Below are 14,260 nucleotides of genomic sequence, written 5' to 3'. Positions count from 1 at the left end.
GATCTTCTCCCACTGAGGGAGGAATCACAAGAGCCTTGCGCCAACCTTTATGTTGGCGTCATTTGGTTTCTTTGTTGGAAGGTCCAGAGCCGGAAAAAAGGATCCCGCTTTTTTCCTTGCCCTTCCCGAGCTCCCACATTTTTTCTGGCCACTTTTACTCTTAGACTGACTTTTTGCGGAGGGGCCTCGAAAAAATGTTTTCCCCCTTTCTCTGTTTGACTTTGTAGGGAATCTCTTACCCTTTTCTGTGGATCGAGAAAGCACTTGCTCAAGTCCCGATCCAAACGGGTCCCTTCAAAGGGAATACCAAAAAAAGGGAGACTTCAAAGGGAATACCACATAGTCGGGACTTGGAGGTAAAATCTCCATCCCATGTTTTTACCCATAAGGCCCTCCTAGCGGAGTTCAGTAGTGCCACTGACTTAGCAGTCGTTGTTACTGTCTCCACCGCTGCGTCTGCCAAAAAGGCTACCGCTCTCCCAATTATTTCCAAGGAGTCAACCACTTCCTTGGATTCTTTTTTACACGAGACGTGGTCCATCAACCTGTTGAGCCAAGCGTCTGTGTTTCTGGCCACACAGGCTGAGGCTAATACTGAGCCCATAGCTGCAGCATTGGCCTCCCAGGCTCTACGCAACAAAGTCTCAGATTTTTTTATCCATCTGATCCTCAAAGGACAAGTCCGACCTCTTGGACACCTGCACTAAGGATGCATCCAAGCGAGGGAACTTAAAGAATTTCTCTTCCTCCTCTTCCTTAAAGGGGCATCTACGCTGGTATACCAGGTAGGATCTAGCTTGCAGCTTTACCCAACCCTCTATACACCCTATCCTGAGCAGATACCTGGGTGGAGGGCATCTGAGTGTCCTCCGATGTATAAATGGCTTTGACCTTCCATGTCCTCAGCTGAAAAAAGGTGACCCCCAGGCCTAGCCTCCACCTGGCTGTCCTGATCGGAATCTACCCCCCCCCCCCCCCCAGGAGCTTATTTCTGAGGCCTGGCCCTCTACTTCATCTGAGTGGTAGGGGGCAGGTTCCTGGGACCCTCCCGTATAGCTGGTGGACATGTCCTCCTGCGAGGGGGCTCTCCCTGCCTGATGGGGTATCAATCTGGTGTTTCTCAAGCGTTGTCCTAAATGACTGCAGGGTTGCTAGCATCTCTGACTGCAGTGCCCGGCATTCCTTCACAACTAGTGCGGTCTCCTTGCCTGCAAGCTTAAAGATGTATTTGTCACAAAAAGGCTTACTGTGGTTTTGTGAGAACTTATCGTTACAGTACCCACAGCGCCTAGACTTAGAAGTTGCTTTGGGTTTAGACCTACTGGCCATCCCCTGGGCAGGGCATTCAGTACCTATGAATGATAACAATTGCCGTTAAGCCACCCGGTGTCCCATGGGGAAGAGGGAAATAGGGCCACCCCCCAAATCCCTTCCCCACTGCAGCAGGATCACTCACTCACCCCCTGTGGCGACCTCAGCAGCTGCTTGTTTTGCGGTCCACCCTCTGTCTGCCCAGCAGGACTGTAGTCTTCTTTGAGCAGTTCTAGAAGGTTCTGGACCTTTGGCCCCTCCTGCTTTGCCGCCGCACTGTTTCCACAGCATCTGCCCCTTGTGTGACTGCCGGAGTTATGCCAGTATACTGCTCTGCGCCATTTTGGTGAAGCTCAAATCACCGGAAATTAGCTCACAAAGGCGTGTGGCGACTTCCGGTCATGCGCAGTAGCGTCCGTGAACGCTGCTTGCGTACAGCGGCCATCTGGAGGTTTCAGCTGCCTCTCTGGGAGACACACACACACACACACACACACACACACACACACACACACACACAATGGTGCCAGAGCCTTCTCCCCGGAATGTGGGGAATATCAGTGCGGCCCCTCTCCTCCATCCACCACCGTCAGGTAGGAGGGGAAGGCAGGATCTTTGGGGACACTGTGTGAAAAAAAAAAAAGACACCTCACCTGTCCCATTACACAGCCTCTCAGGTGGGTTCTTCGTAACCAGCCATCTGGACTAACACCCCCTGAGCCTTCTCAGTATAGAGAAGTTTTGGGAAAGCAACCCCTTTGGAAAGGACCAAGCCCAGACAGACCCCACAGTCCCTGACCTTTTAGTCCCTTTAGTAAAACAAAAACAAAAAAAAAAAAAAAACGGTTTCGCTGCCATCTGTGGGAAACAATCAATAACTGAGGGTCGGAGGGAGGGGCGGGGACTTTTAACCACTTGCTTACTGGGCACTTAAAACACCCTTCCTGCCCAGACCTATTTTCAGCTTTCGGTGCTCACACTTTGAATGACAATTACTCAGTCATGCAACACTGTACCCAAATTAATTTTTTGTCCTTTTTTCCCCCACAAATAGAGCTTTCCTTTGGTGGTATTTGATCACCTCTGGGGTTTTTTAATTTTTTTGCGCTATAAAAAAAACCACATATTTCTATGTTTCTGTGACAAAATTATGCAAATTATTAATTTTTCTTCATAAATTTTGGCCACAATTTATACTGCTACATATCTTTGGTAAAAATAACCCAAATTAGTGGATATTATTTGGTCTTTGTGAAAGTTAGAGAGTCTACAAGCTGTGGTTCGAAATCGCACAAAATTGATCACATCTGATGTACTGGTGGACTATCTCACTTCTTGCGACCCGAACATGCCAGGAAAGTACAAATACCACCCAAATTACCCCTTTTTGGAAAGTAGACATTCCAAGGTATTTAGTAAGAGGCATAGTGAGCTTTTTGATGTTGTCATTTTTTTCCCACAATTCTTTGCAAAATTAAGATTTTTAATTTTTTTTATTTTTTTTCCACAAAATTGTCATTGTAATAGGTTATTTTTATCACATGGCATGTGTATACCAGAAATGACACCCCCAAAAAAATTCTGCTACTCCTCCTGAGTATTACAATACCACATGTGTGGGACTTTTTTACAGCCTGGCCACATAGAAAGGCCCAACATGCAGGGTGCGCCATCAGGTGTTCTAGGAGCATAAATTACACATCTAACTTGTTGACTAACTATTACACTTTTGAAGGCCCTGGAGCACCAGGACAATGACACGTTGCACTGATGACAGATGGCAATGATACGTGGCAATGATGACAAGTGGCACTGATGACAGATGGCACTAATATGTGGCACTGATGACAGATGGCACTAATACGTGGCACCGATGACAGATGGCACCAATAAGTGGCACCGATGACAGATGGCACCAATAAGTGGCACCGATGACGCGTGACACTGATGACAGATGGCACTGATAAGTGGAATTGATGACACGTGACACTGACAACAGATGACACGTGACACTGACAGGTGGCACTGATGACAGATGGCACTGGGGACAAATGGCACTGACAACAGATGGTACTGACAACAGGTGGCACTGGGGACAGATAGCACTGGGGTGGATGGCACTGGGGCGGATGGCACTTTTTTTTACTTTTTTTTTTACTTACGGCCGCTGCAGCCGTTCATCTCTCCCCTCTCACATGCTGTCTGTGTGAGGAGGGAGAGCAGCGCTGAGAGATGATCTCATATGTTTACATATGAGATCATCTCACATTGGACGCGCCGATCGCACTGTAAACGGCCGCTGTAATTGGCCGTTCACAGCGATCTGTGTTTGCCTGTCTCCGGGGGACACGGCAAACACAAACCTTCCCCGATGCGCGCCTGTGGCGGTGCGCATTGCGGAAGTAAACACGAGGACGTCCAGGGACGGCCTCCCGGACGAAAGCGCCTGCTCTATAGCCGTCATTCGGCTATAGGGCGGGAGGGAATAGGTTAAAGGGATTGTAAAGTAATTTTTTTTTTTTTTTTTAAATAACAAACATGTTACACTTACCTCCACTGTGCAGCTCGTTTTGCAAAGAGTGGCCCCGAACCTGCTCTTCTGGGGTCTCTCGGCAGCTGTCTCTGCTTCTTCCCGCAGGTACTCTCACATTCATGTGAGCTCCCTCGCATGGTGAGAAGCACCTGCGGGCGCTCTCCCGTGATACAGCCAGCGGCCAACGGCCCAGCGTGCTGTGTCATTGGATGTGATTGACAGCAGCGCGAGCCAATGGCTGCGCTGCTTTCAATCCATCCACTTCAGCCAATCAGTGGCCGGGCTGAGCGGCGAATAGGACGGCGGGGGCGAGCGCGGGACTTTCGAGGGGTCAAGAAAGTAAAAACGTGGGGACTAGGGGCACCGGCAGTCTGAGATGTTTTTTCACCTTGATGCATAGAATGCATTAAGGTGAAAAAACATTTACCTTTACAACCCCTTTAAACTCTGTTGTTGATTGTGTTTCCTGTCAGGTGAGACCAGTCATCTCAGGTGTGCCGTCCTGGAAGATGACTGGAGAAAAATTTGTATTTTTATACATCTTCTGAGTACTCGTTTCTTCCTTTGGGGTTATTTATGGCAACCAGTAAGGACCTTACTTTTTTCCTTTTTCTGTTCAAAATGTAGGCTTTAGTGAGCAGTGAATAAACTGCTCAGACTACAGATTTTCTTTATATAATTTCCTTACAATATAATATATATTTTTGTTATTACATCTTAAACATTTTCTTTATTCTTTTGTCAGCTAAAACAGTGAAAATTACACAATTATCTGCAGTCAATAGGTGGAGAAGAAACGAAGGCATCACAGCTGATTTACTACTTTGTTGTTAATAGACCTGAATTGCAATAGATTAAATGCACGTCTGAATGACACTCCTTTTCTCCTAAGAAAAACCCCCTATGGATTTGTCAGTGTGCCAATGTAGCTAACAATTCAGCAAGCAGCGCTGAGCTTTTTAAATTAAAAATACAATGGGTACAACCAAGGGGTCTACAAAGAAGTTGATGTGCAAATGTTGCAATAAATGCCTCAAAATAACCCTCATAATGTTTGTAAAACATATGAAATTTAATTTTCTATTTATTTCCTATGTTTAATTTACTAGCCATCATGTGGTATTTTCCTAAAAATAAGGAAATCTAGAAAATATTGCGTTATGGCCACTAGATGTAACTGTCAATCATAGGAAATAAACAGACAATGATATTTCACATATATTACAGTAGGCTATTCATGAATTCTGTGGAAATGTTGTGCTTGGGTTTAATAAAAAACACTCATCAATATTCGAAAATTCCAGTTGGGACTATTTTTATAAGTTGGTGTAATAGACCTGGATAATGCCCCGTACACACGATCGGAAATTCCGCCAGCAAAAGTCCGATGAGAGCTTTTGGTCGGAAAATGCGATTGTGTGTATGCTCCATCGGACTTTTGCTGGCGGGAATTTCGGCCAGCAAAAGATTGAGAGCAGATTCTCTATTTTTCGTTCAGAAAAAGTTCAGATCGGAAATTCAGATCGTCTGTACAAAATCCAACGCACAAAATTCCTACGCATGCTTCGAAACAATTCGACACATGCTCGGAAGCATTGAACTTAATTTTCTCGGCTCGATTTAGTGTTGTACTTCACCGCGTTCTTGACGGGCGAAAGTTTAGTGAACTTTTATGTGACCGTGTGTATGCAAGCCAAGCTTGAGTGGAATTCCGTCGGAAAAACCATCTGAGTTTTTTTCCAATGGACAATCCGCTCGGGTGTACTGGGCATAAGGGTTGAGGATGGGTGGAAACTGTGCATGGAATGTAGGTTCGGTAACCGTGTCCCTCCTCTACACTGAAGCTGGTGCTATAAGACAATCATGTGACCTGACTAGAGTGCCCTCAAGATAGAGAAGTCTAGACATATTTCCTTTACAGGATAGTTAGAATAGCCTTAGAATGGGGGTGGGAGCAGGCTTAGATATGGTTAGTATTTCACTGGAATTCTACTTTTATGTACAAACAATTAGAACTGCAATAAAAATTTAAAAAAACACAAATGTTTACACTGACAGCATAAAAACCTGTCCTCCAAATGTTTAATTCAATATGTTAATAGAAATAAAAACATAACATGTACCTGTCCTTGGGTGTAGCCAAGTATAGGATCCAGCATTGCTGTCCTCTTTCTGTATTGGAGGGCATTTAATGCACAGTAGTACTGCAAGGATGAGAGGTGCTGCTTTCTTCTAGCCCCAGCAACTTCCTTAGCAACTTCAGCCTTTAGCTACAAAAAAAAGACACACTTTGGTTGATATTTTTAAGCCAGCTGAACATGAGCGCAATAATTTACTCATGTTTATACTCAGGACAGAAAAAACCTGAGTAAAATGTTCTTTACGGCTAGGTTCACATCTGTGTGGGTGGTTCCCGCTGTGGGCCCGTACCTGTTCCCACAGCAGCAACTACCCACACAGAAAAACATGCTAGATGCATGCAAGCACCATTAATCCCACTGGCACACGATGTGCACTTGAAATCGCACATGCACTGCAATTCACTTTTCTTGCTGTTCCCGTGTGGGCTCCGATTTCAAACGTCCCATACACACCTAAGCGGCACAGAGTAACGCCACCATGGCACAGAGTGACGCCGCCCCGCCACGTTTTATTCACTTTGAATGGGCCTCCCTCTGCTCCAGATGCGCAAAAGAAACTCATGTATCAAATTTTGACACTGAGGTGGACATGTTTGGCATTGTGGTTTTTGCTGCAATTTTTTCCCATTTGTCGCAAGACAAAAATATTGTTGATGCAGCTAACAAGATAGGGGTGCCATGCTACATATTTTGTGTACATGCCCTAGTATCCGCCCCTTTTTCAAGTTGACTGGATATACGATTGGAGGACAGATGGAAAAGTGCCTACTTCACTTAACTTCGCTCTCACGGCGTAGATACAAGAGATCTCTTTTGATACACCTACTGAATGCAGCAAAAATCTGCGTCCCTCAAAAATGGAAATGCCCAAATCCCGATGGTGGGCCAGTGGATGGTTGTAGTGAACGAAAATAGGATTTTTAAAACAGCTTACCTGTAAAATCCTTTTCTTGGAGTACATCATAGGACACAGAGTCTCAAGTAATTACTTGGTGGGTTATAGGCCTACCTTCAGGTGTTGACACTGGTATAACCAATACAGGAAGTTGACTCCCCTATATAACCCCTCCTCCTTCCAGGAGCACTCAGTTTTTGTAGCCAAGCAATAGAAGTAATATACTCTCACCCCATAAAACAGAGGGGCGGGAGCTCTGTGTCCTATGATGTACTCCAAGAAAAGGATTTTACAGGTAAGCTGTTTAAAAAAAATCATATTTTCTTTATCGTACATCATAGGACACAGAGTCTCAAGTAATTATTAGTGGGATGTCCCATAGCAATGCTACTTGAGGGGAGGGAGACACAACCCGTAGGGTAACCCCCAGACCTGAGGACTTATACTGCTGCCTGCAGCACACTGTGCCCGAAGGCGATATCCTCATTCCATCTTACATGCACTTGATAAAATTTTGCAAATGTATGTACTGAAGGCCAAGTCGCGGCCTGGCAGATTTGAGACCTGGAGGCCTGGTGACGCACTGCCCAAGAAGCACCAACCGCTCTGGTAGAGTGCGCCTTAACTTGAAAAGGGGGAATCTTTCCCTTTAAATCATAAGTTTGAATTATAACTTGCCAAATGCACTTAGCGACAGTGGATTTTGACGCTGCCTGTCCGTTCTTGGGACCCTCTGGCAGAAGAAATAAGACATCAGTCTTTACGAATCGGAGCAGTTTTCTTAAATACATTTTCACTGCTCTCACTACATCAAGACAATGTAGTGACTTTTCTTCCCTGGAACAAGGTCTTGGGGAAAAAACCCTGGCAGGACAATATCTTCATTCAGATGAAAGCCTGAAACCACCTTTTGGCAAAAAACCTGGACGAGGACGCAAAACCACTCTGTCCTCATGAATAATCAAATATGACTCCTTACAAGAAAGGGCAGCCAATTCTGAAATCCTCCTTGCCGAGGATATAGCAAACGAAAATATCAGCTTCCTAGTCAGAAGGACTAAGGGAACATGCTGCAACGGTTCGAATGGCTGTTTTTGTAACACTGACAAAACTAAATTTAAGTCCAAAGGGCTTAAGAGTGATTTAACTGGCGGATTAATCCGCAGAACTCCTTGCATGAAACCCTGGACTAAAGAATGCATAGCAAGCAGTCTTTGAAATAAAAATTGATAAGGCTGAGACTTGGCCCTTAATAGTACTCAGGGCCAATTTCATCTCTACGCTTAATTGTAGAAAGGTAAGAATTCTGCCTATGATATATCTCCGAGGGTACCAACCCTTGGACTCACACCAGGAAACATAGGCTTTCCAGGCTCTATAATATATAGCTCTAGAAGCTGGCTTCCTAGCATTAGTCAAAGTAGAGATAACTGACCTGGAAAGCCCACGTTTATTCAGAATGTGGGTCTTAATAGCCAAGCCGTTAAATTTAGCGTTCGTAAAGTAGGATGGAATATCGGCCCCTGAGATAGCAGGTCTGGCCTTAGTGGGAAGAGCCCTGGACCCTCCACTGCCATGCTTACAATCTCTGCGTACCATGACCTTCTGGGCCATACTGGTGCTACCAGTATTACCGATTTACTTTCCAGCTTGATCCTGCAAAGAACTTGAGGTAGCAACTGAATCGGGGGAAAAGTGCATAGATCAGTAAAAACTGATCCCAAGGGGTCACCAACACATCTGTTCCGTATGCGAGTGGGTCCCCTGTCCTGGATGCAAAGTTGACTAGCTTAGTGTTGAATCTGGACGCTAGAAGGTCTACGTCCGGAGTCCCCCATCTTTGGCAAACAGCCTGAAACACCTTGGGGTGAAGAGACCATTTTCCTGGGAATAACTGCCGGGCGACTTAGATAGTCCACCTGCCAATTCTCTACTCCCAGAATGAAAACTGCCGATAGGCATGGGACATTCTCTTCTGTCCAAGTTAGAATCTGGTTCACCTCTCTCTGAGCTGAGAGACTTTTGGTGACCCCTTGTGATTTATATATACCACAGCCATGGCATTGTCAGACTGGATTCTGGCAGGACAATTCTTTAACCTGGAGGTCCAGGTTTCTAGAGCCAGATACACTGCCGGAATCTCTAGGATGTCGATGGGCAAGGCTCCTACTCCCCAGCCTGAAAGGCTGGCATCTGTCGTTACTACCTTCCAGATAATTGATCTGAAGGACTTTCCCTTCAGCAGGTTCCAAGATAGTAACCACCAACTGAGGCTTTGGACACTCATGGGGACAGCCACATTGGCAAGTCCAAAGCTTGAATCGTTTTGTTCCAAGCAGTCAGAATACTGCTTTCAGTTTCGAATGGAATTGAGCATAGGGAACTGCTTCGAATGAAGCTACCATCTTCCCTAACAACCTCATGCCTTCCAGGTAACTGCTTGTGATGGCTACACCTTGCTTCAAGCAAGCCACTGACTGGTCTATTAACAATAGATCGTCTAAGTAAGCCAAGACAGTTATGCCCTGTGCCCTTAACCTGACTAGAGGTGGAGCTAATACCTTAGTGAATACCCGAGGTGCTTTAGCAAGCTCGAAGGGCAAGGCTATTAACTGAAAATGCTTCTGTTCTACTTTGAACCGCAGAAACCTCTGGTGAGGAGGAAAGATATGGACAAGCAGCTATGCATCTCTGATGTCGATGGACGCCAGAAGTTTTTCTCCTTGCAGGATGGAAACGACTGACTTGATTGACTCCATGCAAATGGAGCGGATTTTCAGAAACCGATTTAGATTACGTAGATCTAGACTTGGTCTGATATCCCCATTTGGCTTTGGCTCCCTAATTAGGTTTGAGTAAAACCTCAAACCTTGCTCTTGTTTGGGAATCTGTCTGATCACCCCTTGAGCCAATAATCGGTCTAATGCTTGCAACAGGGATTGCCTTTTCCCTGGATCCTTGGGAACGTTTGATCTCAGAAAACGAGATGGTGGAAACTCTCAAAGCTCTAGCTTGTATCCTGGAGACACTGTGGAGAGAGTCCATTTGTCCTGAATCTCCCTTTGCCTGACTTCTGAGTACATCATAAGTCTTCCTCCCCACCTTGGTGAGGGGAGATGCCTCTTCATAAGGAGGTCTTGTATTCTGCTTTGCAGACTTGTAGCCCCAGGTCTTCCTTTATGCCTGGTCTGATGGCAGAGGCCGAACAGTTTAAATGAAAGACGCTTATATTTTCTTTTGACTGCCAAGAGAGTACTATTTCAGCTGGAAATTGTTTGAATGTATTTATCCAAACTATCGTCAAATAATCGTTCTCCCTTAAAGGGGAAACTAGTTAGAAGGTTCTTACAAGGAGTCTCAGCTGACCAACCCTTTAACCAAAGGGTCCTTCGCATATGTACAAGTACAAACGCAAGGCATGATGCCTGGTGCATAGAATCCTTCATAGCGTCTACAGCAAAGCATAATGCTTTAGGTAGCTCGCCAGTTCCTGTGCTTGTTGTGCAGGGAGCTCATCTGAGAGCATCTGTGAACTGGTCCTTTAAGAAGAACCCAAGGAAGAGACCGGCCCTTCAGCTAACTCTGTTAGGGGTAGCATGCAAGTAGAGCGAACCATCTTTGCAAGCCTCTGTACTTCAGATTGTGAAGTAGGGATCCTTGGGAACTTCAAGTATTGTTTCCTCCGCAGAGAAGTAATCGCATGTCTTTCCTCCCGATCATCTGAGGGCAATACCCTGTCCTGTCCCCATAATTCTCTTGGACCCTCCACTGACTATAAAGAGTCTAAGGTGGGGGAGGGGGATCTAGGATGCTTCCTATACACTGGATGGAGGATGCGATTAAAGCCACTTATCTTCCTTCTAAGCCTTGCAAGGCAGAGGAAAATGCATTTTCAGTCACCTCTACGGGGGCTGAAGTGTGTGAAGCAGTTGCACCACCGCTAGCTTCTAATGACTCACCTTGGCTTGCCATGTCTGATCTCTCCGAAGAGGAAGACAGTATGGAGGCATAACTGGGATTCCCAGCGCCTGGGGGGGGGGGGGGGGTGACACCTTAGGTACCTTTACGGTAGGTCTGGAAGACATAGTGCAAAGCACAAGCAGAGGTACACACAAAATAACAGTTCTTTCTGTCTGGAAATGCCTTTTACACCCTTACGTGCCCAGCGCTCTGGTGCCTTAGTGTGACAGACTGCCTCTCTTCAGTTAAAAAGTATTTCTGAAATGAGAGTGTCTGTGATATAAAGTCTCAGGTGGAACCTGATTGGCATCCTCAGCTATGCTGCGAGTGCTGTGTGTGTGTGTGTGGACGTTACATCCATACAAAGCGCCACTTGACCTTGCAGACATGCCCCTCTAAGTAAGGTGAATGTACTATACACCTCTATAAGGGGGGAGGGGAGGGGGGAAGGGGGGACAGTCAGCAGATTTATAGTTTTTTTTAAACCACAGAAGCATAGGGCATTTCCCATTGTTACCAGGTGGAAGTGCTGGGTTGTAATTAAACCATGCAGCTAAAGCAGCTACGTCAACCAATCAGCCACCGCCCATATAGAAGTTTATACACATCTCTGTATTTGCAACTACAGTACTTTTTACCAAATCCCACAAGATCTATAGTAAGAACCCCCCTTTGCCACTGGGACCACACATGTTCTGAGACAGAGCTGCACTAAGACACATCATAGGTAGTGTAAGTTACTCCTTATAGAGGAGACATTTATAAGGCATATAAAGGTATATTGAAGGAAAAATCAAAGCTTCTTCCGTTACCTTGTCCTCGCTGCAGGATACTGCTGATTTAACAGACAGATTCAACTTTCACCCATCACGGCGGGCTGCGGTTAAACACGCTCTAAGACTGGGGCCCTTTTAAAAGGGGTTCCACTCCTTTGGGCCTTGTATAGCACCTCTCAGGACAACTTTAGGAAATGTAGCAAGACCAAAAAAGCGTCTTGGTTCCTAAGGTCCTCAGGTCCAGCTCTCAAAGAGAAGCATTACAGGCAAAACCTCGTTCTTGCATCGAGGTCCAGGTACCATCCTATGGCCTCAGTGGCGAGGAAAGATCTGATTGTGGAGGTTTCTTTAAATCCAGCATGGATCCCTCCTGGAGCTCATCTTCACTCGTGACCAACACCTTAGACACTGGCGAAAAAACTGAGTGCTCCTAGAAGGAGGAGGGGTTATATAGGGGAGTCAACTTCCTGTATTGGTTATACCAGTGTCAACACCTGAAGGTAGGCCTATAACCCACCAATTAATTACTTGAGACTCTGTGTCCTATGATGTACGATAAAGAAATATCAGAAATGGAAGATTTAAACGGCAGCTACGAGGCTGAAGGAGGAGCTGCAGCACTGAAAAACATGGTATTATTGGCACAATTTCCAATGTTCCAGTGACTACAACACCTATTTGTCCTCTGCACTTACTTAGATCATTCTAGCAGAGAACAAGCATCAATAGAGATGCTGGAGTGAATTTGTGTAGGTCATGAAGCAGTGTCCCCGCTAAATGATTATATTTAATCTCAGTGTTCCCCACACCCCTCACCCCCCCCCCCCCCCCCCTCCATTTTTTTCCTTCTCTCACTTTCTCTATTCTGTTCTTCCTACTGACTAATGTTTACACATATAATGTAGGACATGCTATTTGATGTGTTTCAGTTGACAAATATTCTGATAGTAATTCGTATCGCTATTGTAGTGCTACCGTCTTGTGCCTTTCTTTTTTTATTTTCTTCTTATACATTTAAGTTCGACCCTGGAAAATACTAAGTACATAAGCAAGGTCCTGCTTAAGAGGTATCGAGGGGCGTGGCTTGACGATGCACTAGAGCGGACGTGTTTCCCGAGAGCTGCGGCGCTGGCAAGATAAACTTGCTCTTTTTTACTACGATCCCCTCACAGTTACTCTACCCGAAGATGGGAAGGAAGACAGGCAAGTCCCTACCCAAGAAGGGTGCCGCTGCGAGCACTATTAAGTGGTTTTTATCCGCAGAACCAGAGGATGTGGATGAACAGGACGGCCTAGGCCGCTCGCCACAGCACGCTGCTGGGGATAAGCCCCGCCTCTACAGATAAGCCAGAACGTAGACCGTGCTTGCCTGATTCCTCGGCCGAGTCGGAGGGGGAAGGTGACTTGACTGGCCCTCATAAAGCAGCCCCCAGAGTGAGCGACCTTCCAACCAAAGCGGACCTGGCCTCAATGTTGCTGAACCTTGAAAGAGTGATTAAGAAGGAGGTCTCGGCGGTCCGCTCGGATTTGTCTCGGGTTCTGGTATGTGTGGAGGAAACTAAACAGCGACTGGACCGCCAATGCGACCGCCATAAGATCTCTGCAGATGACCACCCGCCAGCCTGCAATTGCCCACCGGACGGCCCTTTACAAGATTGAGGACCAAGAGAACCGGAACAGACGCAACAATATTCGGATCCGAGGCTTCCCGGAGGCGACCAGGGACGAGGACCTTCTGCCATCTGTCAGAGGTATTTTTAACAGTCTCCTAGGTCGAGCGGCGGATGCGCACTTAAAAATTGACCGGGTCCACAGGGCCCTTTGCCCCCGCAGCCTCGCTACTGAAACCCAGATAAAGAGCTGATCATGCGGAAGGCCAGAGATGCTACGCCATTCGATTTCGACGGCGCATCACTCACTCTCTCCACAGACTTGGCAAAGGAGACGCTAGACAGACGCAGGGCCTTACGCCCTCTCACAGAACTCTTGCAAGCGGCGTCCATTAAGTACAGATGGGGCTTCCCTGCGGCTCTGCTGGCCACCGTGAACGGTAAAACCTCGGCCCTCCGGTTCCCGAGGGACTTAGCAAAATTTTGCGAAGACCTGAACATGGCTGTTACAGACCTCCCCGGTTGGGAAGAGGTCATCCCGCCTTTGCCAGGCGGCTCCGAAAGCACATGGCAGAGAGTGGGCCGTAAACAACAAACCTCAGCACAGGGAAATCTGGATCACTAGAATGGAATCTAATTGGAACCTTGAAGCCACATTTATCTCCTTCTCCAGCCGGAGAGGGATTCCTGGTTTCCGCAAGTATAATCCCTGTAGAGTTCTATTTTTACTCGGGCCATGTTTGCTGACTTAGTTACGCGTTTTGTTTTGCTTTGCTGTCCGAGGTTTCTACATGAATGTTCAGTGTTTCATACTTTTGATACCCCGAACTTATGGGCAAGCCCGAACTACTGCTCTGAGCAAGATGACCTACGAATGTAATGGGGGGTTGTTTTTTGCCAGCCCCGTGGGACTGCTCAGGGGAATATGTTGTGGATTGACCACTGATCTCCTAGTTTAGTTTACTGTGGCCATTCCGACCCTGTCTTATGTCATTTGCTTTTTACTGTTATTCTACACTTTTTCTTTATTACTT

The 14,260-nt window shown here is 46.3% G+C and overlaps 1 protein-coding gene across 2 annotated transcripts in view; it reads right to left on the bottom strand.

Annotated features, from left to right (window-relative positions):
• Positions 1-14,260, bottom strand: part of APPL2 (adaptor protein, phosphotyrosine interacting with PH domain and leucine zipper 2) — a 148,422-nt gene that overhangs the window by 69,623 nt on the left and 64,539 nt on the right. For both annotated transcript variants that reach the window (XM_077472096.1, XM_077472097.1), the window contains one exon: positions 5,968-6,114. In XM_077472096.1, coding sequence (XP_077328222.1) covers positions 5,968-6,114 — 147 coding nt within the window. The remainder of the gene's footprint in view (positions 1-5,967; positions 6,115-14,260) is intronic.

This window comes from Lithobates pipiens, unplaced genomic scaffold (genome assembly GCF_037356315.1).
Source record: "Lithobates pipiens isolate NorthernLeopardFrog02 unplaced genomic scaffold, aLitPip1_a1.2 Scaffold_8, whole genome shotgun sequence".
Taxonomy (NCBI): Eukaryota; Metazoa; Chordata; class Amphibia; order Anura; family Ranidae; genus Lithobates; species Lithobates pipiens.
This window is presented reverse-complemented; position numbering and strand designations above follow the sequence as displayed.